The sequence below is a fragment of the Phaeodactylum tricornutum genome, chromosome 1 (genome assembly GCF_000150955.2).
Source record: "Phaeodactylum tricornutum CCAP 1055/1 chromosome 1, whole genome shotgun sequence".
NCBI lineage: Eukaryota > Bacillariophyta > Bacillariophyceae > Surirellales > Neidiaceae > Phaeodactylum > Phaeodactylum tricornutum.
The window spans coordinates 953,593-980,557 of NC_011669.1; the positions used below are offsets into that span (position 1 = coordinate 953,593).

The following is a 26,965-nucleotide window of genomic DNA, read 5'->3' on the forward strand; positions in this document are numbered from 1 at the left end:
CAGATGTCACGTAGCGAAAGAGAAACATAAAGACTGGTATAGGTTTCAATTTCGAAAAGGTTAGCTTACAAAATCTCAAACACGGAAAACACGTCACTTTTACGCAGCAAATTGAACCATGCCGATAGTCCAGGCGGCAGCCGCACAGATTTCCCGATCTTTGACGTCACAGCTCCACGCTCAAAACTGTTGACACACCTATACACACACAAAAAAGCCAACGCCGCAGTCCCTCCTCACCATGAAGGTCGCTACCACGCTAACTCTCGCTTTTATCTGCTGCGCATCTGCGTTTGGGTTAAATGGCCAAACTACTAGCGTCATGAAGAAGGTCGGATTCGACGCCGGAAGCAAGCCGATGGTGCAGGCAATCGATGTTCAAGGCAACCGTCTTGGCTCCAACATGGTACGTGCTGCCGCTGTCGACTGTGAATGCGGATCTTGTAAAAATTATCTACATGATCCCCCCTCTCTGGACACTTCTGAATACGTTTGAAAGCTAGCTTCTGTTAGCAACCACTGTTCAAAAAGATTAGTAGAAGGTACTTTCGGTATGGGTTGAAAGTACACAATCGGGCAGGTTGGAGGACTTCCACCGATCAATGTTGATCTTCATCCGAACCCTCGTAGAATTCCTACTGGCTAAGATACGACCAACCAAAATAATATCTTTTCAAATGGAATCTGGAATTTCGCTTGCTTGACACCGTGTCATTTTCTCTGTATGATGTCTCATCCTGCCGCATTTTTTTATTTCCAGCAACCTCTGAAGAGTGCTGTTGCCAATGAGGATGCCCCTCGCGGTGGGGCAACCAAATCGCCCGTCGACATTGGCCTTTTGCTCTACTTTGGTCTGTGGTACCTCGGAAACTACTATTACAACATCACCAACAAGCTTGCTCTAAATGCGGCCGGAGGAAAAGTAGGTTTCCCGATGACCATCTCGAGCCTCCAGTTGGGTGTTGGAAGCATCTATGCCCTCTTCCTCTGGTTGGCACCCGATGCTCGCTCCAGACCTAAAATATCTATGGATGACATAGTCAAGATGCTACCGGTCGCCCTCTGCTTCATGGGTGCCCACTCTGCTTCCGTGTTCGCTATGGGCATGGGAGCTGTTTCGTTCGCTCAGATTGTTAAGGCTTCTGAGCCGGCTTTTGCTGCTGTTCTCTCCCAATTCGTTTACGGCAAGAAGGTCTCGACGGCTAAATGGCTCTGTTTGCCCATTGTTATTGGAGGCGTGATCTTGGCTTCCGTTAAGGAACTCGACTTTGCTTGGTCGGCCCTTATTGCCGCCTGCATCGCCAACATGTTCGCAGCTGTTCGTGGCAACGAAAACAAGAAACTCATGGAAACTCCCGGACTCAAGGATCGCATCGGAACTGTCGGAAACCAGTTCGCCATCACAACTGTGTTGGGATTCATCCTCAGTCTACCTGTTTTGTTTCTCAGAGAAGGATCGCGCTTCGGAGAATTCGTTCAGCTCGCAAAGACCACCCCTGCTATTTGGATGAACTTGGTCGCCTCTGGTCTCTGGTTCTATGGATACAACGAGTGTGCCACTATGACTCTCAAGAAGACTGGTGCTGTGACTCAGTCCGTTGCCAACACTGCCAAGCGCGTAATTGTCATCGTTGGTGTTGCCCTTGTGCTCGGAGAATCTCTCTCTCCTATAAAGTTGATTGGATGCTCTATCGGTATTGGAGGAGTTTTCCTGTACTCTATTATTGACAATCTTGTCAAGCCCAAGAAGTAAGGTGCGCATCTTTTGGATGCCGATCTTATTACATAAGGAAAAGCCATAAAGTATTAGTGAGGATACCAAGTGCTGGCCGAGAAGAGTTAACGTAGAAAGTAGCTGTAACAGTCTGTCTCATTTGGAAAGCTTAAAGTTGATGACAAGTAAAACTTAGAACAAAATGCTGAACAATGATTTAGTGGCCTCGAGCTTGATGTAAGAGTAGATATGACCGTTTACAATTCGTCTTCGGCACCTTCTTCGTCCTCAAATGAAGAAAGGATCTGCTTGACCCATTTGTAGTTCGACTTTTCATGAATTTCATCCACCTTCTCGTTGTAGGATTCAACCATCTTTTCGTACTGGTCGTTGATTTCCTCGAGCCCCTCGTCAAATTCCGCCTGGGAGGCTTCGAGTTTGGCGTCAACTGCAGCCGCGGCTTCTTCCAATTCTTCACGAGATTTGGTCTGCAAGTCGGCGATGACTTTCTGAACTTCATCACCACAGGAATCCAAATTGCGGACACTGCAGATCGGCTTTGCAATGTTCTCCTCTGCAAACGCCTTGAGCGTTTCCAAGTCCCGTGGTCCTTCGTAGAGTTCAAGTGACATGGCGTCACCGTACATGAGGGTTGGAAATCCCGTCACTTCTAATTCCTCGCACAGTTGTTCCTCCACCGTGCAGTCGACTTCGGCAACTAGGCCCACCTCATGATCCTTCCAAATCTCAGCCAATTCTTCCCAATCCTCCGCCATAGCTTTACAGTGGCCACACTAAACCGTGGCAAATAAAGACAGCGTGTGAATAATTTTTTTACGACTGGGTCGTAAAGCCGATGCCACCGGATTAATTCTCTCGAAAAGCATTCTACGATGCACAGCACGTTATTGTTTCGTTTTGGACGTACCCATGGCGCAAAGAACTTGATAAAAACCGACTTTCCGGTCGTGATCTCGTGAAAATTATTCTGATGGAGCTGGACGACCTCCCCTGCTACCAGAGGGATCGAAAGCGCTAAGTATAAGGCCAACTTCGTCATGGTCATGGTCGTTTTGGTCATGTGACCGCTCTCCTTCGGAAAAGATGGGATACGCAAAGCAAGCTCTTCACAGCCAAAACCTCTCACAGCCCGGAACGCCTTTAACGGTTGATGCACAAACAGGCAGTGGTTTGCTATTTTCTCTGACAGTCAACTGTGTATAAACGCCGGACAAACCAACAATCCTATTTATATTTTTAAAAATAATCGGAGAGGCATACCGCGGTACCTAGAGCGGAACGTTACACTTGGAGCCCCTTGAACTTGCATTAGCACATTTCTGCCGGTAATATTTTATCCATGGGTACTACCATGCTTTCAAATCTAGCTAGCACGGAATAGCGCAACAAGTCTCACAGGCAGCAACACTAATCGGCTTCTACAGTTCTGAGTGAATGAGTCTTTTACGCGCAAGCGTCTATTCCCATGGCAGTATAATGAAAGCTGCAACGGAAACTGCTAGAAAGGGGATAGCTGTAAGGGTTTATGTCTTCAGATTAAAAATAAATCTCATGTGTTCTTTCTACAATAGCCCGACATAGTCCCAGGATCCTATGGAATGGAAATAAACATTGTAGAGGATTTGCACCATCCTGTAAACATGCCTTTGATCTGAGACGATCCTCTCTACGAAAGCCAGAATCGATCATTGTTGCAGTTCCCTATCCACGTAAAGCCTCCCGTACGTTCTGTCAGCAAAGGGCAAGATACATTCACGCATCGTCTAAGGAATGACCAGTGTTCTCATCGAAAATTTCTTGGACTTACGAAGAAGTTCTCCGATTCTACAGTAAAGTAGTTCAATGGATGCTCTTCGCTGCAATTCTCCGAATATCGAAAGCGCTGCAATGGACCTTAAGAATCCTTTCTTGCCAAAGGTCATAAATTATTAAGCAAGCTGTTGGTGGTATCGCTTGCATAACCTGAAAACACTGAGATTAAACATGCCGAAAGTTGTCATTCTAGTCACTGCAGCTCCCGATCTCAACGGCCACAAGACCGGTCTGTGGCTGGAAGAATGCGCCGCACCTTATTACATCTTCAAAGACAAGGGCTACGAAGTTGTCCTTGCGTCCCCAAGTGCGGGGCCCGTACCGATTGACCAAGTTTCCGTCTCTGACGATTTTTTCACAGACGATTCGAAGAAGTTCCTGCACGATGCGGAGGCAGTAGGGGCGCTGAGTCACTCGGTTGAATTGGGCAGTATTGACATGTCTACCGTCGACTGTATCTATCTCGCTGGGGGGCACGGAGCTTGTGTTGATTTTATCAACAATCCCAGCGTCACCAAAGCAGTTCAAGCGATATATGCAGCGAATAAAACGGTTGCTTCGGTGTGTCACGGGGTGATTGCGCTTGCTGATTGCCACCAGCTCGACGGAACGCCTCTCGTCAAGGGGCGAAAAGTGACGGGATTCTCTAATTCCGAAGAAGAAGCAGTCGAACTGACGGAGGTGGTTCCGTACTTGTTGGAAAGTAAGCTGAAAGAACAAGGATGCGAATACGAAAAAGGCGAGAATTGGTCTTCTAAGGTGTGTGTAGATGGCAACTTGATCACTGGGCAGAATCCGCAGAGCTCTGCTGAGGTGGCCAGGACCATTGTTGAGATTCTTGGATAAAGTTTTTTGACAAAGTACACAAATTAGATAACTTGGATACAATCCTAAATTTTATATCTTTGTCGCGACAAAATTGATTTGATAGAGCCATACTGACCCGGATATGGGGAAGTAAGGTTGAGGACAAATGACCTTAGAGGACATCTCAGGATGAGATGCTAGGGTCATCACTTTAGTCTAGTCTTGTGCACATCGGATGATGTGCTCACTTTATTTTATTCTAAAGCACTTTGCAAGCTGTACTACTAGTCCTCTTGTGTGCTTTGTTAGACTTCGCCATGGCCATGCATTAGATGGTTTCCGCCGCAGCGGAATCATCGGTCAAGCGACAGGACAACGATGAATGGAATCATAGTCCGAATATCGTAGTGCCAATGAACAGAGCACCACGTGGATATTAAAAGAAAATCACAAAGGACGAAGCTCGCTTTAGAGCAATATATCGGAGCGTTTTCGTGAATGCGTCGTAGACGACACAACAAACGCCAAACTACATCCGGACAGACGCTTAGATACCCGGAATTCGTTCGTCGACCGCTACACTGCAGTTTGGAATACGGTCATTGCGACCATGATGTCAATAGGTACGGTACAACCGAGTTTGTGTCCTTTCCATTGTATTTAGAAATGGATTCTAGTCGTTCATCAAGCAACCGAGCTTCGAACTCATCTGCTTCGCTAAGTGCCAATAGTTTGCCTTCCCAAAAGGCGGACCAGACGGCGGCAGCAGCCGCGTCACTGAACTTGTTGTTGCGTGAAGATCGTCTCCTGGTGATCCATGGTTTGACCGAATCGGGTACTCAGCCTGACAAGGTGGCCTTTCCGTACGCGGCGGCACTTTTAGCAGACGGAGATGATAGCAATACTGTCAATACGAAACAACGTGCTGATGGAGCGTTGCAGGATGTCGAGCGGAAACTAGCTTTGGTCGAGAGCCTTGCCGTGAAACTCAGTCGCACCAGCCCTGAGGCCGTTGCAGGCCATCTACTCAGATTGCATGGATATCATCTTCCTAAAGAGGGCCTTAAAGAAGATAAGCCATCCAGCACGACGCTATCAGCGGTTAGAGACAAAGCTGATCGCCTGGAACGGCAATCCGAAGTTCTGGAGAATGTAGCTCGACGAGTGGAGGGATCATTGTCACGGGGCTTGAAACGTATGGAGACTGCGTGTACTCGTCTTGAACGGGTTCTGTCACTGAGCAATACGCTAAAAATGATACTGAGACTTCAGTTCGAAAATAGCAAGTTGCAAAATTACGATCTGGAGGACTTACGTGACCTGACTCGTGCCGCCGCCAGCGTCTCGGTAGTCGAGGATTTGCTGAAGCGCTCTGAACTACAAGCCTCGATTGAAGCCATACAAAAGATACGCCCCGAGGTCGAACGCACTGCAACTGATGTACGCCAATCAGCCGCTATGCTGTTGCAGGATCAGTATCATCAAAAAAATGCTATTCATCAGCTGGGCGGTACTCTTCAAGTGTATTACCATTTAGGAGAATTACCGGGGGCCGTTTGGAAAGTAGTGGAAAACGCGCACGGTAAAGCAGAATCTACATCTCGAGATTTATGGAACGCATTGACCCTAATGAATTTGACAGAACAGGCCAAAAAGACAGCCAAAGATAGCCGGTCCGTGGAAAAGAAGCTCAAGCAAATGCGGGCAGAAGCTGCATCTCAATGGGCGAATGGTATCTACGACGTGTCAACACAGGTGCGAAATTTACAGCGAGTGCTTATGCGCAAAAGCGATCCAATACAGCGCCAATTTTTTGTGGACGTCGTGGCCGCCGCATCAATTCCAGCCGCCTTCAGAGATTCGTCTCTCGGAAAAGACTTTTCTTTGTTTGGTCTATTTTGGGGGCGCTTTTGCAAATCCCTGGGAATTATTTTGGAAGATATTTTGCAACAGGACAATGGAAAACATCGCTCGGACGTCGCAAGCCTGTATCCGTCTGTGCGTAGCGTTTCGAACGACATGTTGAGCACTTTGCAGGATAATTTGAATGCAGGCAATTCAGCATTGGAGGACCTTGGAACTGCTGCAACCCCAGGTATTCTCGGAGGATCTGCTCTCTTAGATGACACATTTCTGGACTGGACAACGGGCCAGTTCGATGTAGAGGAGAATCCGCAATCTGCCACCACACCTGATTCCTGGACCCATACTACTCAACGCAGCGCATCGGCGAAACACCCTTCGCAACGTTTTTCGGCCTCAGGTGGGACAGGCTCTGCTACGATGTCTCAAATATATCAATCGATGGAGTGGAATACTTTACAGGGAGATAAGAAGGGACGCCATGGGCTTTATCCATTACAACAAGCATTTATTGAAGCCTGTACGGACAGGCTATGTTCTCCACTTCAATTCATGTTCCCAGAAAACGTTGCTCTTGACGACGACGGTGTCGCCATTGCTTCCGGGCTCAGTATGTTGCCCAGCAAGTACGATATTCAACGCTTTGACGAAAACATCCGTCAGGAAATTTCGTTGGCTGACCCGAAAGAAGGCGGCGGTGATCTAAGCAGTGTTACTATGATAGCCAACTGTGTCGTGTCTATGATTTCAGAGCTCTGCCTCCGAGCAAAGAATGCGTTGAGTGGTATTGGAGAATCAGGATATCTGAATAGTGATTGGTCAATGACGGAATCGCTGAAGCATGATCGAAAGGTGACAGTGATTCTTTTCACTGTGGCAAATTACTTGCGTATCGCGCCTGATACAGTGTTTTTGGCACCATACCGTCCGTCCATTTCATTGCAACAAGAAGAAGCAGCGAGCGTCTGCCAAGTCGCACTGCAACCGGCTCTCAAGGAGATTGAGAAAATGGTTAAAAATTCTGTGACCTCACCTTTAGGACGAGCAATCAATAAGCGAATTGGTGACACCATGGCAAAAATGCATCAAGGTGTCTATCTTGGTAGCAATGTGGGTATCGACGAAGACTCCCCTGCCTTTGTGCAGAAACACTTGAACGGCATTTACGAAATCATTTCGAAAGAAATTCTTTCGAAGTTGCCTCCAGAATATGGGTCGGCTGTGGCGACATCTGTGGCAATGTTTTCGATCTATAATTTTGTGTCAAATTTTACTCTGCTTCGACCTTTGGGTGAATCGGCTCGTCTGCATATTACGCAGGACTTGGCCGACCTTGAGCTTGCACTGGAACAGCTCATGTTGAAGAGCGGAAATTCTGTTTCTTTGCATTTTATTGGAAACGGCAAGCCGTACTTGGAACTCCGTGCCGTTCGCCAAATGCTGTTTTGGACGGGGTTGGACAGCGCTGATAAACAAGCCGTGGATGTCGCCAAAAGCTTGTTGCGCGAACCGTGGATGAAGGATGTACGTCCGTCAACTATCTTTCACTATTTGTACTCGTACGCGCCTTCGTTTTTGTCATCCCCATACCATACGAGACGTATGAAGCCAGAAGCTTACGTTCGGTTGTTGGTGAAGCCAGATGGCTCCGTAGAGGAGACAGAAGACGATGCTTGGATGACAGTTATGGCGAGCTGCGATGCTTACCAACAAAGAGCAAGCTCTGGAGGCTCAAATATGGATGGAGACATTCGAGTGGCTGAAAAGCTTTTGACTATGGGACCGGATGTTATGCGTCGGCGAGGACATTAGATGTAAATGTCTCATCCCTCCTGGTGCTTATTGGTTTATTTAAACTAGTTCGTCTTGTGTTCATTGAAATAATTGAATTTCATCATTCCGGGCATCGTCCAAGGCCAGAGCTCGTTCCCAATCTGAAATGTTAGCTGTGGCGGACTTGCGGCTCCGGGCCTGTAAGCGTGTCAGAGTTAACCACCTGTGAAAGTCTTGTTCAGTGTAGAGTTCTGATCGTTTCTGCTGTCGACATTCAAGCCGACGCTGAATGAAATCCTTTTGGGCTCGATCTAGTAGAGAGTTGGAAAGTGCGATATTGTTGGGGTTGCAACGATGGCTGATACCAAGGTTACGTGTACTAGCCAAAACCTGACGTAGTTTGTGCGCAGTTTGTAAAATTGTTCCAGGGTGGTACCGATGCGCGTTGAAGTCACACTTGACTTGCTCGTGACACGGCACGATCTTGGCGGTTTTGGCTGTGCACAACACCAAGACTCTCACGTCGGCTTCAAACGCAATGTGGACGCCCCCATCAAACTCGTATGGTACACTGTGATTGAGTGCAATACTTTGGAACGATTGGAGTGTTTCTATCTGGGACGCCAAAAGATGGCCCTCCTCTAGCTCGGACGCGTTCAAGACAAGCGTTGCCCCCCGCGGCAGCTGCATCGGCGTGGGTTCAATGCGTCCGTTTCGTTTGGCAGGGGGCCGCAAAAGAGTCAAAGCTTCCTGGGTAATGGTGACAACATACACGGCAGGAAGTACTTGCGATAAAACATGTTCCATGACTTGCGCGAGCTGACGGCAATCGCTGGTATCCGGCAGCACGAATTGTGTGGATAGACAGCCCAATGTAGTATTGTCTGGAGTCGACACGGGTGTCCAGTGCGGGTCGGATGACTCTTCGGAAACAACATGTCGCTCGGCCTGAGACAAAAGCGTCATCCAGAGGAGATTGGCGCTGAGCTCGGATACGGATAATGCTTGTGACAGGAGATTCGGAGCCTGATGGCAGTCTTCCCCGCCGAAAGAATCCTTCGTGAAGTCTTCGTGACCCGACTCGTATAATGATTGATCCAAGGTAAATGTCTGGTACCACAGAACATGTAAACGAGGTATATCCGTAGGGATGGTCGTAGCTATCACCGTGTCAATCCCCTCGTCAGCCCAAAGTGTGTGCGCCCCGGCACCCATTGTATCGTCTAATGTCACGGGTGTGGTGTTGTTGGTGCCTGAAGAGGAAGTCACGTCTTCCTCCCATTCCAATACACCAACCGCTTCCACGAGCTCATTGAGGAGAATTTTGGGAGATTGAGCACCGTACTGGTCATAATAGAACTTTGCTAGGACAGGAGTCTGATGTGGGTCGCTTTTCATATACTCGGAACACCACCAGCGGTTTTGATTGTTACATTCCGATGATTGATCCTCTTCCCCAGTTTCTTCGAGACGAAGGCGCTTGCTTCGGTGCATATCCTGATTTTCTTCCGAACTTGCTCCATCATTGAGTTCTTCCTGGTACCAGGGTGTCGTAAAGGGCACCGGGCTGAGAAAGAGCGGCGTTCGTTCCGCCAGAGAATTTCCATTCAGGGAATGGGAAGGGATCAGTGACGTGCTGAAGTACTCCGCTTCGAACATGTCCTGAACCATTCCACGGACTCGGACGAGCGAGCCACCTTTGATCTGGCTGGGTAAATTCTTTGAGTATACAGGAATTTGATTCTAGGAAGGACACTGTCAGTCTCAAAACCATTCAGGGCCGAACGACCAATTCACGTCCGCACCTTACCTTTTCTCGACCTATTTCTTCCCAGTCGCTCGCAGACAAATCAGATCCTTCCTGAAGCTTACGAAGACATTCATGACTTTCTTCCGCAGCGGAATCTTCCCGGGAATGAACGGGAGTTACAACGGGTTGGGTTACTATCATGCGTACCATGGTCAAACAGCAGTCCAGAGAGAAACGTTTGCAGTCAATGGAAGCCGTGCCGTGCCGTACGGTACCGTCGTCCCGGCCAAGCGAGAAGTGGGCGCCCTCGATCCAAAAATGACGCGCAATGCTGAGCGGGTTGGGCGCGCCGGCGCGAAAAACGAAATACCCGGAAATCATCGATTTCACGGGGTCGTATGACTGACTGTGAGTATGCCGTTTTTGAGGAGCGACATTTGCGTTCAATCATAAACCTTCTGTGAAATGAGGACGGTGATTGGGGTTCTGTCATTTATACTTTCACAGTCAGTATTGTGACGATAATTCACAGTTGAAGGGCCACTCACAGTCACAGGCATCCTCACTATCCCGACATCGATTCAACAAACAGCCACCTTTCTCATCGGTTTCATCAATTTACTCTCTACTGAAAGAATATCTAATGATCGAAAGAGAATCCGTCGATCCTATCCGTTGTCCTCCATTGTGTACTGTAGCTTCAAGAGAAGTGTCAGCATTGCGGAGGTTAGATTGGTTGCGGGGCTTGGTTAGATCCCTGAATCGTGGTGAACGGAAACCCACGATAACGTCGCCTAACTGACTTTGAGGTTACGACAAGAGGGGGTTGATTGTTTTTCCACTGATCTACTAGGATGAAGCTCGAGCAGGAAATCCGGATTGTTTCTGGAAACGCCGACAGCAGCGCAGAGTCGGATATTCTAGACACCCACGAAATTTCCATACAGTTGTCTGGTACGACGAGCACCAATGAATCAGACCATTCCTCGTTTCGCCCGTCTGTAGACGACACCAGCGTGGAGGGCTGCTCGATTGAACAGGAGGATCAGCTACCGATCATGAAGATAAAGGACAAAGATAACGTCGGGAGCCGCTGCTATCTTATATTCTGTCGAGGATGGTACGGCTGCCATGGATACAGTCGCGTTATCGAAGCCTGGCCTCGAACCTCGGCTTTTGTATTCGGAGTTGTCGTTCCACTTTTCACTTTAGTTGCCGTGGCGCTACTTTTTGGGTTTTTCCTATCCAAACTGGAAGGCCCACCCGAAATCGAAGCCAACGATCATCTTTTGGCGGCCCATACGGAAGCTGAAACTCTGGTGACCATCGTGAGCAACTTTACTGGACTATTACCCCAACTGTGTATCAAATTGTATTTCGACAACCATTCCATTTTAGAGCTGGGTCCCGCGTTGTTCGATCGTCTAGTAGACGGTGCTCTCGATGAATCTGAGGATTTGAAGGTGGAACAGTTGGTGAACCGCAGTCTTTTGTCGATCGATACGGAGGAGCTTTATACCTACATGGAAGCTTGTGGCAACGATGCAAAACCGATCACGAGCTTTTTGGCGGAACGTGCAGCTAATGCATCTAAGCGGGTTAGTGGAGACTTAAGTTTTAATTGGGTACGATGCTATCCGGGTGCGGATGGTCTGGGGGGGACCGGTCAATCCGACATTTGGGCTACTGGTCAAAGCATCGAAGAAATTCGTCCCGCGGCTCAAGTACAGCATTTTCAAAGGGTATGGGAGGTACGTTGTTTCTGGAGCAGTGATGTTTCATCCCGTCCATCAAATCCGTCATGAGTTCTCACGTGCTACTACATCGCGTACGTCCCCTAAGTTGGATCGGCAGCGCATATACCATGAAACATTGAGAGAATCTTTGAAAGATCCGCATTACCGTGGTTCAGCGGGGGCGCTTAGATTAGCCGCGTTTGATTATTCCATTGCACAAGCATCGGGGGCCGTAGGGTGTGAACTGAACGGGGTCTCAGCAAGTAAGTGAGCGGCTGGGATCGCGTATTGTTTTCGACTATAAAACTGAACTCCTGAATCGTGCTCCAAATAATCATCAGCATGGTTCTGGTTCACAGTGATGACAACAATTGGTAAGTTTCTTCAATGACGCCTTGCTTGGCTAGCTCCATAGGAAGAGCTCAAAACTCCATCTTCTTAGGTTATGGGAATCACGCTCCAGTCACTGACGGTGGTAGAACGATGATCTTCACACTCGGGTTCATGAGTGTGATTTTGTTTGGAGCAGTTCTAAGTCAAGCTGGTGCTGTAGTTTCGGCTATTTTAGACGATAGTGTCAAAAGAATCCGACTGCAGGTTCTCTCGTGGCCTTCCGTCTCTTGCCTCATCTGGGGTTCTCTATACTATGCGTGGATGCTTGTGATTGCATTTGTGACGCAGCAGTGGAAAGTGGGTCGATTGGGAGAAGCATTTCCGTTCAACGAAGGCTACTGGTTTGCTTTTATCAGTACGACAACAGTTGGATTAGGTGACGTTTTTTTGGAGCCCGAAGTGATTCGCGGAGATGATTTGATTGTCTTTCCCCCCTTGTTTTTAATCGGATTTGTTTTCTTTGCTGCTTTTCTTCGAAAATTCGCCGAGATGGTGCTATTTGCACTTGCGAAGGAAAACAAGAAGACGCTGATACAGTCTCTTCTATCACGGTTGGAATCGACAAATGGACTTCCCACTGTTTTGATCGCGCCAGGAATGGATCCTGATGCAGACAATGAAAGGAAGGATCCGCAGGAAAGCATTGGTGTATAGACATATTTCGTAAGAAATTGGTCAAGTTAAAGTATTGGCGCTTTTCATATTGCCTCATCAGATGTTCTGTCACAGTGTGGATTCTTTTCATTCCTTTCCAGTCTATCATTGCCTAGCAGCGATTTTAAGGTTTCCCATGTGTGGCTTACAAGAGATTTTGAGAAAATCCACTTTCGGGATGAGCACAGGTGGAAATTACACTATTTTTTTCAGTAAACTCTTTTTCAAGTATTTAATTTTCGCGGGAAGTATCTCAATATCTAGTCTTTTTATTTAGCTGGATTTTCATATGCTGTGGTTGTTCATGTATTTTGTTTACAGCATTTGCAATTTTACAGTTGAACAATCAAGTATCTCTTTCTTCTTTCTGTTAGATCGCATAGCGCCAACACGATTGTGGTCCGATGAATTTATGTTAGGTATCCTCAAAGAATAGCATGACGATGACCGAATAAGGCAAAGATATTTAAGAAACCTTTCTATTTCCCCAGATAGTGCAATTTTCATTCCCGCTCGCTCAACCTTGCGTTAAGTACTGGCTCTCCTAAAGTTTTACGTAAAGCGAAAGACGCTTGCGGCAAAATGGGCACAACGGGCACAATGGGGAAGGACATACGAAGAATAGGCTTGCATCTAGCTAGTTGACTAACAGAGAGTGCGACCTGCCAATACTAGTACAGCACTACAATTGAGCATAGAGGAGAACAGTAGTGAGATTTATATCCAAATGATTTTAACTTTGTTGAGGGTAATTTTTGTATACATTGTACTAACAGTAACAATGATGTGGTACTGCAGGGTTTCTTTTTATTCAGGGTTGTCTATTCGCCAACCCAATTTCACAGGAATAGTATCAATCAATGTTTTGCTTCTTTGAGCGACTGAGAGTCGATAAAGGATCGCTCTACTCCCGGGGACAGGGAAGGGCTTTTACCCCGGGCTGGCAACGGCACTGGCACAAAAGATGACAGCCTTGACGGTCCGCGGAACGCAACAGTCCATTCCTCTTGACGAGGGGGACACTACTAGTCGCCCAGATCAGTCGCAGGTTAACCGCTGGCTAAGACGTGTCGGATGCGGTTGCATTGAGCGACTTTCTGACCACTGGCCTCGCTCGCATGGTATAATTTTTGGGATCATATTACCACTTTGGCTCCTTATTGGGCTCTCAGGAGCTTTTGGATATGGTCTATCGACGTCAGAAGCAGGTCCAGAGATCGCAGCAAATAATGATCAATTAGCATCGTTTGCGCGTGCACGAGTACTTTCATCGCTTATTTCAAAAATCGCAACGCATTCGCCAACTCTTTGTTTCAGAGTTTTTTTGGAAACCGAAGCATCAGATTATTTGACCGAACAAATAAGCGTTATTGTGGTGGAAAATCAATCATCCGAAATTAGATTGATGAAGGCACTGGAGATTGAGACGATGTTTCTGTCTCCCTCAGCAATGCCACTTTTCCCTGAAAAGTCAATTGTCAACGCATCTGAGACTTTAAGCTTTCTTGAACAATGCAGTGAGCAAATCCTGCCCAGAATCCAAGCTTTGTTTCAATCTCTTGCCACGGATTCTATTGGAGCTTTCGACGCCTTGACCTTTAACTGGAATCGATGTAACGACGCCCTTACTGAAGCCTTTCTCAACGTTTCACAATCAGGTTTGAATCCTTTGTCCATCTCTGATACCTTTGCGTCTGATAATCAGAATTCTGACGGTTCTGAAAGTCAGGTAAGACATTTCCTGTGGATCCACAGGCCAGATGTCTAAAATTGACTATCTCACACAAAGGTGCAAGTATGTTTAGTCTCGGATTTTTTGGAAGGCTTGGAATGCCGATCAACAGAGATTGTTCAACATTTATTTGATAGAGCAAAACTTGACCTTAAACAATAGTCCGCTCAGCGAAGTACTTCAAGCTCGTGTTAATGCTTTTGGAAAGTCTATTCACGGTGCATCTGGCGAGCTGGCTTGTCACGTGAATATTCCTGCCGCCGGTAAGAAAATTACAGAGCGTATAATGTAAGCGATGTCTTTTTATGGTTTCAGTTGACACAATTTGTTGGCTCTTTGGCTGATATGCAGTGTGGTTCTGGTTTACGGTGATGGGTGAGTAAATTCCGAGTCTTACTCGTCATGCATTCCGCTGTGCTCACAAATTCGCTCATCTTTGCCTATTACCAAGCCACTATTGGGTATGGCAATCAGGCACCAGTCACTGCGGGAGGAAAGTCAATGGTTTTTACTCTTGGATTTCTTAGCATCCTTTGCTTTGGTGGTATTCTCGGTTCTGCGGGATACATTGCGAATGCCATTTCTGACCATGCGCTGATAAGATTTCGGCTTCGATGGTTGACCACACCATGGAAAGCGTCTTTTATTTGGGCATCATTGTACTATATGTGGCTGTTTTTCATTGCTGTATACTTTCAAAGATGGCAAAACGAAAGGGTTGACGAGCTCGTAAGCCTCATGGACTCATATTGGCTGGCGTATATTTCTACGACAACAGTTGGGCTCGGCGATTTCTTTTTCCAGCCTGAGGGTCTGAGAGTATCGGACTTAGCTACTTTGCCACTGTTGTTCTTGTTTGGCTTTATTTTACTGGCCGGGTTCGTGGGGAAGTTCGCGGAAGCTGTTACAAGCCCTTTCAAGATGCTCGGCTCCTCGATTGTTGATAAATTAAAGGAGACAAACAAGTTTTGGGAGGACGCAAGCGAAGAAGAGGCGCCCGTTGGACCAGACCTGATTAACAAGGCTGCTGAAGAGGCAAGCGAAGCCACATGAGATCAAAGAGGACACGGACGTGATTGTCCAGAAGAAATTGTCCGACACCTACTGGATATCGACTGCCAGCACGGCTATAAGGGGAAAATTAGGGTGAATGGTGTGAATCTCTTTTTTTTAAATCATTTTGACGTTTGACATTTTTCGGCGGACCAGGCTACTCCGTCGAGTACAAGACCGCCTTTGAAGGTCCCGAGCGTTGAACTCTTACAGTTCATGCCCTTTTTCTATTTATCCATCAAACCTTCGCGAAGCGTTTTGTGGTTGTTTGTGTCCTTCGAGTTATTGCTTACGAATAGGTAAATATCAACTGACATTAATGTAAGCGAGAGTACTTCGAAATACGCTTAAATTCTTTGAGCTCACTTCACAACAGATAGACTTGTAGAGAGTACTCGGTAGGTGACGATAATTCTTATAAAAACAGTTTGTTCCGACGCTTATGGTCTGTCCTTCGCCGCATACTCCGCTGACAGCCAAACTGCCGTTATGAGTGTTCAGGAAATCCACTTTGACAGTGAATCATACATTGCGCGAGGGAGTGTAAACGAGCCAGAGCCGAGGCAATCGGACCGTTTTCCTGGACACTTACGTTGGATATTTGCTTTGGTAAGAGCTCAAGAACTCGCCGGAAGAGTTGCAGTATCATTGTCTCGCAATTCTAAAAAAGGCTCAGCATGTCGGCTCCGGCATCCCGCGCGGTACATCCGTGTGTCTTGTCCGTAACGGAGGGCACCCGCGGAGTGGAATTCTCGACTTGGGCGCATATCACTACCAACAGCGGCAGGAGCAATAAAGTATCGTCGTGCTTGCCTAACTTGGTTACGGCCTCCGCCAGTACCATTTCCGTGTATCGTATTGATGAAGATAACAACGGCAAGCTGTGGCTAGAGCACTCCTTCGGGAATCTAGCGGGGACGGTTGTTTTTCTGGGAACGTTGAAGGCAACTCAGCAAGCGGATGTTCCTGACGCGCTGCTCGTGGGATTTGCGGGACATGCCCGCTGGACCGTCCTACAAGTCCAACACGATCTCTTGCAGGCCACGTCTTTGTTGGATCTCACACCGATCCTGTCGGACTACAGTTACGGACAGGCATCGAATTGCTTGGCGGAACAAGACATGATCCTGACGTGCTTGGAATCGCGTCCTGGGAGGACGGTAGTAGGCTGCGTTTTGGGCGGTGGCGTCGCTGTAGCGGTCGTGGAAGTCGGCTACCAAAAAGCAGTGGCCGGATGGATCGCTGACGAACCCTACGTGTTACCTTTGGCAAATTTGTCCACTCAGCTCCCGCACCGAGCGAATCACCTTGGTAACAAAAGCTATACAAGCAACAGTAACAACACCCACCCAAATAGTGGAGAATCCATTGCAACAGGCTTTGGTGACATATTGTCGGCTGCATTTTTGTCGGGCTATCTTGAACCCGTTCTCGTTTTGTTACATTCCGACGTGGAAGGGCCTGTATGGAGTGGACGCTTGGGCCGGGAACGTGGTGTGGCTGGGGCACCACCCTTGTTTGTTACGGCGCTTTCAATTAGTGTCGTGCACGGGCGGACAGCTGTCTTGTGGAGTCAAGTGGTGTCCGCTGACGCCACCAAGATTCTTAGCTTTGGAAAGACAGGGTGCTTAGTTGTTGGTGCGAACACACTTGTGATTTTGGAAATCGGAAAAGTCCAGCAGGTGATTGCCATGAACGGATGGGCACGTTCCACTTGTCCAGCAGCCTTACAGACCGCCTTGCAAGCCAATCCTGTGGTCAAATTAGCAATTCAGCTAGATGGTTGTTGTGTGACCTGGCTCTCGGAACACTCTGCCATAATGGCGCTACGCACTGGACAGCTTTACGTGCTACAACGGACCGACGACCGTTGGGCAGTCATGCCTCTGGGTCAAACGCTGGGAGCGGTAGGAGAAGTGGCCCACTTGGCCTCGTTGCCTATTGGTGGTCTGCGTTGGCTGGAAAAAATGAAAATGGATGAGAACAAGGCATCGGAGATGCAAATGGGTGTTTTGTTTGCCGGTAGTCGCACCGGGGACTCTCTGTTTCTTGGATACGCTTTGGAAATCGTCACCATGCCATGGGCTGCCATCAAGTCGGAAGGGCAAACTTTTATCAATTTTGAAGGTAGCGAGCTTTCAAAAGTCGCAACGACGGCGCCGATAGCAAATGGTTTAGATCGAATTCTGCAGCTAGAAGAAGAGGCATTATATGGGACAGATAGAAGCACACCTTTACACATCGTACGGGATAGTGAGGAGGAGGAAACTGCCGACATCCCGTCGGACGCCAAACGATTGCGGCCGGTCGCATTTACTGTGGTTCGGACTATCGTGCCACTCGATGTCCTCGTCAACCTAGGGCCTCTGGGGCCTTCCTGCGAAGGGCCCATTTGTGCTCCGCCAAATTTCATGGTAAGCCAAGAAAAGGTCACGACCGCGATGGGGAAGAAAGAACCAGTATTCGGATCTCCCGCGTGTATCTATCCGTGCGGTTATGGCTCCAGTGGAGGGGTGGCAGTAGTCACCGTTCCTGGCCGAGACGACCGAATGATTCTAGCAGAAGAGGATTGCTTGAATGTCGATGCCATCTTTAGTCTTTCCACAGCAGGTATCATTCTGCTAGGTATGGGCGGCGGCGGAATCAAGGTTCTACGCCTAAAGCATTCCAACGCATTGGAGGAAGTGGATGTCCAACAGTGGTGCCGAGGTTCGAAAGACAACACATCTGGTCCCTTTCCAAGTTGTGTCCAATTGTTCACCGCTACTTTGCTACAAGCGACAGAGTTCAATGACCGCAGTTTTGCTTTACTCGTGTCCTCTCCGCTAGAAGACGGCGTAAGCTATTCCGTCGTCATACTTAACGAGGAGAACGGAAATCTATGCATCAAGTATCAGCATGTGATCGCATCGACTGACGACAAGATGTTATCGAGCACTCCTTTTGTGCATTCACCATCCGATGAAGCAGTAGCGTTTGGTTGTAATTGGTTGTCAGGGGATGCCTTCTCGTTTATTTTGGATGCAAATGGAAGATTTCGAGCATGCCAATTTGCAGGTCGCGCCGAGTCGCTTAACGAAGAGATGGACGTGGACAATGATGAAGAACGAGAATTCTACCGTTTTTATAGCAAGAAAAGGATTGTCGCTGTTGATGTTTTCCAAGCACCAGGAAATATTTTCTCCTCGGCGTTCTTTCCTGACGAGAAACACGATGATGTGATTAACGGTGACGTACAGCAGCGAGCCAATGTTGTTGATTCTGATGAAGATGAGCAGGAGTTGTACTGTAACCCTGGTGACCCAGGCAATTTTGTAGCATCTGGGCACATCGCTTCTTCGCAGCAGGACCTTCAGAATGAGGGAGACGGGGGAAATCCCGCATTGTATATTGCTGTCTGCAGACAATCTGGGCAACTGGAGATTTATCTTGTGCCTTTAATCGACAATATACCTCGATGCTGCTGGAAATCGAGCGGCTGCGGACTCGGAGTATCCTCGCTGACTGGACAGAACGAATCAAAAGTGCCTTTGCCAAAGACCTACAAAGTTCATGCACGAGAAATCCGGTTCTTCGAATGTGGACCAATACCCTCGAAGACATTGGATACCGCGAAAAAAAACAGAAGCCTTTGCCTTGCTGTTGACTGTTCGTCTGGCGATCTAAGTGTATATCGACTAGCAATATCTCAGGACCATGGATTCCCGCCAAGATTTGAAAAATTTCGAATGAAATCGGTTTTTCGGCGAAGCCAGGAGCAGGCGAGACATCGAACTAAGCTAATTCGGAAACGAATGGTGGTTGATGTTAACGATGGCACCGGTGGGTTTGTTTATAATCGACTATATCGATTTTCTGGTATTTCTGGTCAGGCCGGGATGTTTGCAGCAGTTCCAAGACCATTTTGGCTGTGTGCTGAAAGAGGAAAGCCTTCGATGCTTTTTCATAGAACCAGGCACGCCTCACCGGCGGGTGGAAAACTGAGACCAGTGTCTGGATTCTGCTCAGCTGTTATTAACGATAAAAGTGGAAATGGAGGCTTTATCACCCTACATGAACGTGTTGGCCGGATCGGGAGTCAGCGACTAACCTTATTCCACGGCCTTGCCCCTGCGTTTGGTGCACATGGTCTGCTTCCCGGTGGAGGGATGTGCGTAGAAAAAATTTTATTTGGCATGACCGTTCGTCACATTCAATTTATCAACGATCCATTTGTCTCGACAAGTGAACATCCGTTGTACGCGTTGCTCGTTTCAAAGAAACTAGAAGTTGACCAAAGTGATCTGAACGACGATGGCCTCACAGCCCAAGAACGGAAAGAAACAGAGGAGGAGAAAGAAAATGCTAAAATAAAGCGACAGGTTGAGGCAGATTTGGGGGGCTTTGATTTAGAGAACGAATGGGTCGAAGAAATCGAAAGGGACGATTGTTTTGCAGTTGAGATGCAGCTAGGCGGGGCGCCTCCTATCCCAAAAGAAGCTTTTGCCGTTTGGATTGTTGACGCAGCAAACAACTGGATGGTGGTAGATTCGTTCAAGCTTGACGAATATGAACATGGGATGACTCTGAGTATTATGGAGCTTACCGAATTCCCTGAAGAACCAGGTAGTAGCAATGATACTGATGTTTCCGGAGATGAGCTTTCCAAACGTATGTTCGTAGCTGTCGGCACGGGTGTTTTAGATCACAATGGAGAGGATGTTGCTTCTCGGGGTCGGGCTATTCTATTGGAACTCAAGCGCACAAACTCTTCAGCTAAGGCTGCAGGTAGACAGGTGGTTGAACTCTCCTTCTGCTATGAAAAGGAAATTTTCCACGGAGCAGTAACTAGTTTGGTTTGTTTGAGCTCGGAAGGAAAGAATCGATTGTTAATCGGTGCTGGAGCGGACAGTAAGTTGTGTCAGTTGCTGAGTAAAACGGTTCTGCAATCTTCCTTCTCTCACACCTCTCGTTGAATCTTGGTTAACAGTCAACGTGGAGCAATGGGGTAATGCGAAACTGACTCAGGTTGGCTTTTTCCGCGCCACTATGCAAGTGTTGCATACAATACCTTTCAAAAGCTTTCTTTTGTTGAGCGACGCGTACGATTCTCTTTATTTTTTAATCTGGAGGGAGTCTGATAAAAGTCTGACGCTGCTTGCCAAGGACTACGACCCGATTCCGGTCTATGCAGCTGGAGTTATGAGTCGAGGCCCGGCAATGACATTCCTTTGTCATGACGACCGTCAAAATCTGCAGTTTTTTCAATATGCTCCAGGTGAGGCAGCGGCGCGTGGAGGCAACAGGCTTGTATGTAGAGCCGACTATCATCTCGGGACACAGACCACGTCTTTTGCGTCGCATTTTTGTCGCTCTAGCTTAATGATCCATAGCGCTACTCCTACAAGTACGTTGGCTGCTCTAAAACAACAGGATTCCTATTTTGGACGGAGCGAAGAGGATCAGCGACTAGGTGCATATTTCGGCACAGCTGATGGTGGGATGGGAGCCGTGGTGCCCCTCAGTGAGCCAGTATATTGGAGACTGACGGCACTGCAGTCCATCGTCGCGAATGCCTTGGAGAGCGATTGCGCTCTAGCCCCGCGAGCATGGAGACTGTATCGAAGAAGTACACGCCGCGGCGGCTGTCGCTCTAATGATCGAAAGAAAGGGGTGATAGATGGTGACCTTGTTCTGCAGTATGCTGATCTTTCCATCAGTAAACAAGAGGATATTGCAAGCGCTATAGGATCTACCGTGGATCTAATTCTTGACAATCTTTTGGAGCTACAATGTGGAAGTTTGGTTTTGTGAGCCAGCTCTTTACCGATAAATGGGCAAAATAAGGAGGTATATGGTATGATATATCTAGAGGAATTGATAATTACAAAGGCCGCATAATCACTAATCCGGCCAAATCCTAGATATCCTTACTGACCAAGCTACGTAGCGAGTACTTTCCTGTGTATTAAGAGTAGTCTTGGTCATATCTGAAGTAATTGTCAACGTTCTCGTACGTTTTTATTGACAGTGAGCCGTATCGGCATCGAAAAAATGTGTAAGAAAAAATTTGATAAATTTTCTGTTTGGTAGTACCCCGTGACATTGCCAATGTACTGTAGCTGATCCCAGACATTGAATGATTTGTCTGGCTCCGGAAATTGAATGTTGATGGCCAAAGGCGGCGTTTGGCGGGTTTGCGGTGGTTGTTGCTTTGGAGCTTTCGATTGCGCCTGCAGTCCCGACCGATTTTGTTCGCAATATCTTCTATCACAATGGACAAGCCAGAAGTCACAAAGGGATATGACAACAGCGACGGAGCTACCAAAGGCGTACTAACGGCCTTTCCGACGGCAATGACAGAGGTTGCAACGACGGTGAAGCCAATGGCATACCCAATGCACTCAACAACGATACAATCAAAGGCTTTCACAACAACATAGTTGACGTTGCACTGAGAGGCACTCCGGAGGGCAAGGCACTGGGACTACCCAAAGGTGATGCGGACTTTTGACTGGAAGGCAGTTAGAAAAGCATTAGCGAGAGGACACTAGAGGGGCTTGTGATGGAGAAACTAAGGGCAGACGCAATGGCGCATCCGTTGGACTGGTCAATGAAGTCTTGAGGGGCTTTCCAATAGAGGCAATGCCGGTATATAGGATACCAAGGGCAACAAGATCACAGCAATGTATCGGATTGTGGGCGTCCTCTTGGTATCCACATTGCCACCCTTCCCGTCCGAAGAGCCATTGTTTGGCGCTAGGTCGAAGTTAGTAGCGTTCTCGGTGGATATATTTTTGACCTCAATACCAGTGTTTCACAGGAACATTCCCACCAGGGCGATTACTTTCTTTTTGTGCTCCCACCAGTGCTGTTTTGTATACACCTGTCAATGCAATACTACAATAATTCTCTATTTAAACAAGTATGAGTTTCTCAACCTTATTCCATTGTTTGCTTTTACATGCAAGATAGTTTGGCCTCAGACTCAGCATATAACAATGCATGTTTAAGATAAATGAAATATCGTATTCCAGTGTTTGACTTTGCGCAAGTGTACTGTATATGCCCAGCCACTCGGTATGCCCTGTCTTCCTCCTCTGACCTTTGTTCTGGTGGTAAAAGATCTACGGCAAATTTTCCTAACAACGAAAACGATGGAATTGGCAGGTGTACTGACCTCAAGCAGTAATGACAAACGTGGTCTACTAGTATTTATAATAGAGAAAATACGCCCAAGGGGATGGGAAAAGGTGAAAAACTCGCTAATGGGGACAGAACGTGTTCTCTCTAAGTAGCTTCATTTGGCGTCAGTATATTGTTAAATATCCAAACTATTAAAACTAAATGCCAAACCCAAATTAACCAAGAGGAAGGTCGTCGACCCGAAAAATTGCCAATAATCAAGGCCTTCTAACTAATCCTTGTTGTGGAGCCATTGCTAGAATATACTGTACAAACTTGTTTCGTTGGCGGTGGGAGATGGGTTGCCCTGAGATCTCTCATCGGACGCGCTGCGATATACCTATACATTTTCGGCAACGGTTGGCATCCGTGACAAATATTTTGGCATTTAGTTTTAGTAGTTTGGATATTTAACAATATACTGACGCCAAATGAAGCTACTTAGAGAGAACACGTTCTGTCCCCATTAGCGAGTTTTTCACCTTTTCCCATCCCCTACAGCGTATTTTCTCTTTATAATAATTAAGAGACGCTATTTAGGTAAGCACGCGCGACCCAGCTTTGCTCCTAACTGCTAGGAAATCTCGGATTTGGCCGGATTAGTGATTTTGCGGCCTTTGTGGAGACCGGAATAGTGAATTCCCTCATATGTATACTTTCATTTCGTTTGACACACTACATGAAAGAAAGATTCTACACTTATTGTGAGTAAACTACTATCAGAGATTGACTTCCACCTACACAGCTTGCATTCGTGGTTACTGTTACTGTTGAGTCGAATGCGTCGAATCTTCAAGCAAACGCGTCACAAATTTGTGACCCCACCAAAGACCGTTTAGGAGGCATCAGTGGGTTGCGGTCTTTTTAGCCGTACAGACACTACACAAACTATGCTAGTGTGCCAGGCATTCAATGTTGGATTCAATTGTCTCTAAAGACTCCTTCATCTAGCATTGGGGGTATTTAGGTGGTCGCTCGAAAAACACGTTCGAAAAACACCAACACCACGGAAACTATACTAGTGTGCCAGACATTCCAAGCCGGATCCAATAGTCTTTTTATAGTTTTATAACACGAATAAATTACTTCATAATATTAAAATTACAAATCTCGTAAACGCTCCTTTCATCCCGTAAGGCCACTATTGTCCAATTGCCATCGTTGCATTTGCGTTCATCACACCGATCCGTTGTGAAAAGCGAAAGGAAAATTTGTGTCGATATTAATCACATCAACTCAGGAGCTTCCTCAATTCACAGTCAGGTAAATACAAGGTAAACAAACAAGCCGTCAAAGTTTCCCACTTACCGACGAAAACGGAAAGACTGTTAAGTAACTTCTCACTCTACTTACTGTAAGACGAAGAGCGAGGCCCAGCTCCGACGACACGTCCCAGCTTCTGTCCCCTCGGACATGATGGTTTCGTTTTACTGTAGGGTTTTATTCATATTCTTTGTATCCGATGTCACCTACCACAGTCACTGTGATTAAAGTGATGACTGTGTGTGCACTTTACACGTTGATTATCAGAGGGGGATTTCGTATGGATCAATCGTGACCAAGATTCGCGATTGACGAAAAGTGCCTCTGAAGGAATCAAACGAAAGTGTACACGATATGTTTCCATTTATGACCCTACATTACCTCGATAGTGAGCTCAAAAGATCGAAGAAAAAGTTTCGTGAGAAAAACGGCTTCAAGAATTCTTATGGGACAAAAGCATAGTACCGGAACTAATATGTCTTCTCCAACGTTCTCCAACTCTGCCACGGACAAGGCGCATCTACAGGAGTTTGCTTTGAAAAAGCATCACGCTGGATGCACTGGTATGTTCTGGAGGTCCGATCCCACGAAGCAAAACAAGCTGGCATCCAACGATGATTGGCCACGGGATGGTGCGACTTTGCGGGGTGAAGTGGTGGAAGTCAGTGGGCAGAAGTGGCTTCTGGTAAGCCACATTAAGCAATCGAACGGTGGGTGGAAGCACGCTCCGGTTGGAGCAGCAATGCCCTTCGAATACAACAATCATTACTATTTAGATGCGGTCTAACCCTTAAGTAGAGGACGTGTGCTCGCCATCTTCTCAGCTAATTAACATTGGATCGCAATCAGTCGTAGTCGTTTTCTAGCCCGCAGAATAGTGTAAGATGATTCGTATCATGCTCAATGGAATAGTCTAGGTATCATAATTGCAACGCAACCAATGGTATATTTTAGGAAGAAGTAGGTTTGAAAGTTGACAAGTCTTTCTTCTTCTTTTTCTCCTTTGTTGGCTTCGACACCACGGGCTTCACAACTGGAGTTGCAGTAGGGACAGGCTTGACTTGGGGCTCCGGTACTTCTGAATTTGATTGACTGTGAGATCCTGGATCGTCCTTACTCTCTTCCTTCTTCGGCAGCGCTTTCTTTGAAGCCCAAGTGGCGCCTCCACCAACAGGCGTTTTCTTCGGCGCCTTTAAGTGTTGTTGCTCTTTTTCCTTTTGCTCCAGAATTTTTCCTGCCGCTGCCAAGTCTGGAAAGAGTTGCTCATCTTGAACATCTAGCTTTTGACCTAATACCCCGGTGGACCCGCCAAGTCGTCGCGCCAATGAGCCACCCGCACCGGCACGTAAGTGGGGTGCTACCCAGGTACCGCCACTGCGGCCAGCCGCAGCGGTAAATCGCGGGGCCACCGCCGTTTTTTTCGCTTCTTTCATTTCCTTTTCCTCTTTCAATTTCGCTGCCTGTCGCTCCATACCTTCCCGTGCCGCTGCCAGCTGTGCCTTGGTTTCCTGGACACGCAGCTTTTCGGCAATATTGTGGTCGTCCTTGCGGGATATTTCGAGCGATTTCATGTCGAGGACTTCGGCACCACTGGTGGATGCGGCCGCCGTACTCGCTTTGCGAGTACCGATAGATACTGCGAGTGCTTCGTCATCCCACTGCTCCGCCGCGGCTGCCGGAGCCGAGGCCGAGGATGCTTCCGAAGCGCGGTGCGCCGGAGCATCGTTCGGATCGTGATCGGTAGAAAGTGCAGGAGCGTCTCTACGTATGGAACGCAACAGAAGAAAACTGCATGAGCGTACGTGAACAAATCCCTAGCCGACGTTAAATTTGTATCATCATTGAAGGCGTACCTCCTACCCGTGTCGAATGTGACTTACATATGAGCTGTCGCTGCAACGGAGGATGCGTCGACCAAGTTTGCGTTGAACTTGAAGGCCTTTTTCTTCTTCTTCTTGTTGGCGAAAAATGCAGCAGTGTCCGACATGATGGATCTCGGGATAAAATTAGATGAAAAACAGAAGCAGGACGACCCTTTACCGACACAATGCTCTTTCCGCTCCCTGTATTCCAGCATAACATGGTGCACCAGGCTAGCCGTTCCCAATTTTTCTCGGTTGCCGGACGAAACAATTACGGACACGTTTGCTCTGGGCGTCACAGTCAGACGGGTTTTCAGCCCAACAAATGAGAGAGTCCAAGATATCGTCTGGAAAGCATCCGTCGAAATCTGACGTTTGTTTCCGGGTCGTCTGAAAGCATGAGAAATATCCACATCCATCATCGAACCAACTCATCGGAGGATACGACGTAAAGAAACCAAAACCGACATCCCCTTTTCGTCGTCTTCGCCGGCCCGACGGTAGATCCAGTCCACATCTTTCCAACTTTGATATCATCGTTTACAAATTGAATCTTTCCTACTGCCCACAACAGCATGAAATCTTTCTCTGCCCTGCTTGCGGCGGTTTGGACCACTTCAGCTGTAGCTTTTGCTCCGAGCTCAGCGTTCGTTCCGAACATTGGGGCCTCCACGGTATTATCCGACAGTGCCATTTTCATGTCAGCCTCTGAGCGAACCTACATTATGGTACGAAGGACGAAGTAATCAATGACGAAATATAGATTCGTTGTTTACCCGTCTATGGACATTCCGTTTTTAAAATTTCTCACGGCCTGCTGAAACATTTGCAACTTCCTTTAGATTAAACCCGACGGAATCCAACGCGGCATCGTTGGCAATATTGTCAACCGTTTCGAAACGAAGGGCTACAAATTGGTCGCCATGAAAACCAAACAGGCTACTAGCGAGTTGCTCGAAACGCACTACAAAGATCTGGTGGACAAGCCGTTCTTCCCCAAACTCAAGGAGTACATGATGTCGGGACCGGTCGTCAGTATGGTGTGGGAAGGCAAGGAAGCCGTCAGTACGGGACGTAAAATGTTAGGTGCCACCAATCCGCTAGAGTCTGCGCCAGGAACCATTCGTGGGGACTTTTGCATCGAAGTGGGACGTAACATCTGCCACGGTAGTGATTCAGTGGAGAACGCCGAGAAAGAAATTGCTTTGTGGTTCGAAGAAGATGAAATCTTGGACTGGGAAAGTCATTCCAAGGATTGGATCTATGAGTAGAATAGCAATATCTAGATAGAATAGGATTTACAGTCAATTCTGAGAGAAAGTTGATACTCTGTCAAGAGGCGGTTTGTTGTCGATGATGTGTGCAAGT

The 26,965-nt window shown here is 47.4% G+C and overlaps 10 protein-coding genes across 10 annotated transcripts; 8 read left to right on the top strand and 2 right to left on the bottom strand.

Moving 5' to 3' along the window:
- Positions 1-218: 218 nt before the first annotated feature.
- On the top strand, positions 219-2,783 carry Tpt1 (triose phosphate/phosphate translocator). Its single transcript, XM_002176658.1, has 3 exons — positions 219-406; positions 761-2,508; positions 2,643-2,783. The coding sequence occupies exons 1-2, from the start codon at positions 242-244 to the stop codon at positions 1,751-1,753; spliced, it is 1,158 nt and encodes a 385-aa protein (XP_002176694.1). The 5' UTR covers positions 219-241; the 3' UTR covers positions 1,754-2,508; positions 2,643-2,783.
- A 935-nt stretch (positions 2,784-3,718) lies between these two features.
- On the top strand, positions 3,719-4,393 carry PHATRDRAFT_9266 (predicted protein; the record flags this gene model as incomplete). Its single annotated transcript, XM_002176659.1, has 1 exon — positions 3,719-4,393. One exon carries the CDS (start codon positions 3,719-3,721, stop codon positions 4,391-4,393), a length of 675 nt encoding a protein of 224 aa, XP_002176695.1.
- A 611-nt stretch (positions 4,394-5,004) lies between these two features.
- Positions 5,005-8,095, top strand: PHATRDRAFT_42749 (predicted protein). The gene has a single exon (XM_002176660.1). It carries the CDS (start codon positions 5,021-5,023, stop codon positions 8,027-8,029), a length of 3,009 nt encoding a protein of 1,002 aa, XP_002176696.1. The 5' UTR covers positions 5,005-5,020; the 3' UTR covers positions 8,030-8,095.
- On the bottom strand, positions 8,090-10,121 carry PHATRDRAFT_42750 (predicted protein; the record flags this gene model as incomplete). The annotated part of the gene is made up of 2 exons (XM_002177161.1): positions 8,090-9,733; positions 9,801-10,121. The coding sequence occupies 2 exons, from the start codon at positions 10,119-10,121 to the stop codon at positions 8,090-8,092; spliced, it is 1,965 nt and encodes a 654-aa protein (XP_002177197.1).
- A 196-nt stretch (positions 10,122-10,317) lies between these two features.
- PHATRDRAFT_42751 (predicted protein) lies at positions 10,318-12,682 on the top strand. Its single transcript, XM_002176661.1, has 4 exons — positions 10,318-11,491; positions 11,583-11,739; positions 11,818-11,850; positions 11,892-12,682. The coding sequence occupies exons 1-4, from the start codon at positions 10,595-10,597 to the stop codon at positions 12,521-12,523; spliced, it is 1,719 nt and encodes a 572-aa protein (XP_002176697.1). The 5' UTR covers positions 10,318-10,594; the 3' UTR covers positions 12,524-12,682.
- Positions 12,683-13,412: 730 nt separating this feature from the next.
- Positions 13,413-15,591, top strand: PHATRDRAFT_42752 (predicted protein). The gene is made up of 4 exons (XM_002176662.1): positions 13,413-14,252; positions 14,368-14,543; positions 14,607-14,630; positions 14,783-15,591. The coding sequence occupies exons 1-4, from the start codon at positions 13,488-13,490 to the stop codon at positions 15,306-15,308; spliced, it is 1,491 nt and encodes a 496-aa protein (XP_002176698.1). The 5' UTR covers positions 13,413-13,487; the 3' UTR covers positions 15,309-15,591.
- Positions 15,592-15,845: 254 nt separating this feature from the next.
- On the top strand, positions 15,846-21,101 carry PHATRDRAFT_42753 (predicted protein; the record flags this gene model as incomplete). The annotated part of the gene is made up of 2 exons (XM_002176663.1): positions 15,846-20,198; positions 20,278-21,101. Exons 1-2 carry the CDS (start codon positions 15,986-15,988, stop codon positions 21,099-21,101), a joined length of 5,037 nt encoding a protein of 1,678 aa, XP_002176699.1. The 5' UTR covers positions 15,846-15,985.
- A 3,109-nt stretch (positions 21,102-24,210) lies between these two features.
- Positions 24,211-24,522, top strand: PHATRDRAFT_31810 (predicted protein; the record flags this gene model as incomplete). Its single annotated transcript, XM_002176664.1, has 1 exon — positions 24,211-24,522. One exon carries the CDS (start codon positions 24,211-24,213, stop codon positions 24,520-24,522), a length of 312 nt encoding a protein of 103 aa, XP_002176700.1.
- A 163-nt stretch (positions 24,523-24,685) lies between these two features.
- PHATRDRAFT_31811 (predicted protein) lies at positions 24,686-26,019 on the bottom strand (the record flags this gene model as incomplete). The annotated part of the gene is made up of 2 exons (XM_002177162.1): positions 24,686-25,496; positions 25,616-26,019. The coding sequence occupies 2 exons, from the start codon at positions 26,017-26,019 to the stop codon at positions 24,686-24,688; spliced, it is 1,215 nt and encodes a 404-aa protein (XP_002177198.1).
- A 276-nt stretch (positions 26,020-26,295) lies between these two features.
- On the top strand, positions 26,296-26,868 carry NDK1 (nucleoside diphosphate kinase 1; the record flags this gene model as incomplete). Its single annotated transcript, XM_002176665.1, has 2 exons — positions 26,296-26,325; positions 26,440-26,868. 2 exons carry the CDS (start codon positions 26,296-26,298, stop codon positions 26,866-26,868), a joined length of 459 nt encoding a protein of 152 aa, XP_002176701.1.
- Between the last annotated feature and the right edge of the window lie 97 nt (positions 26,869-26,965).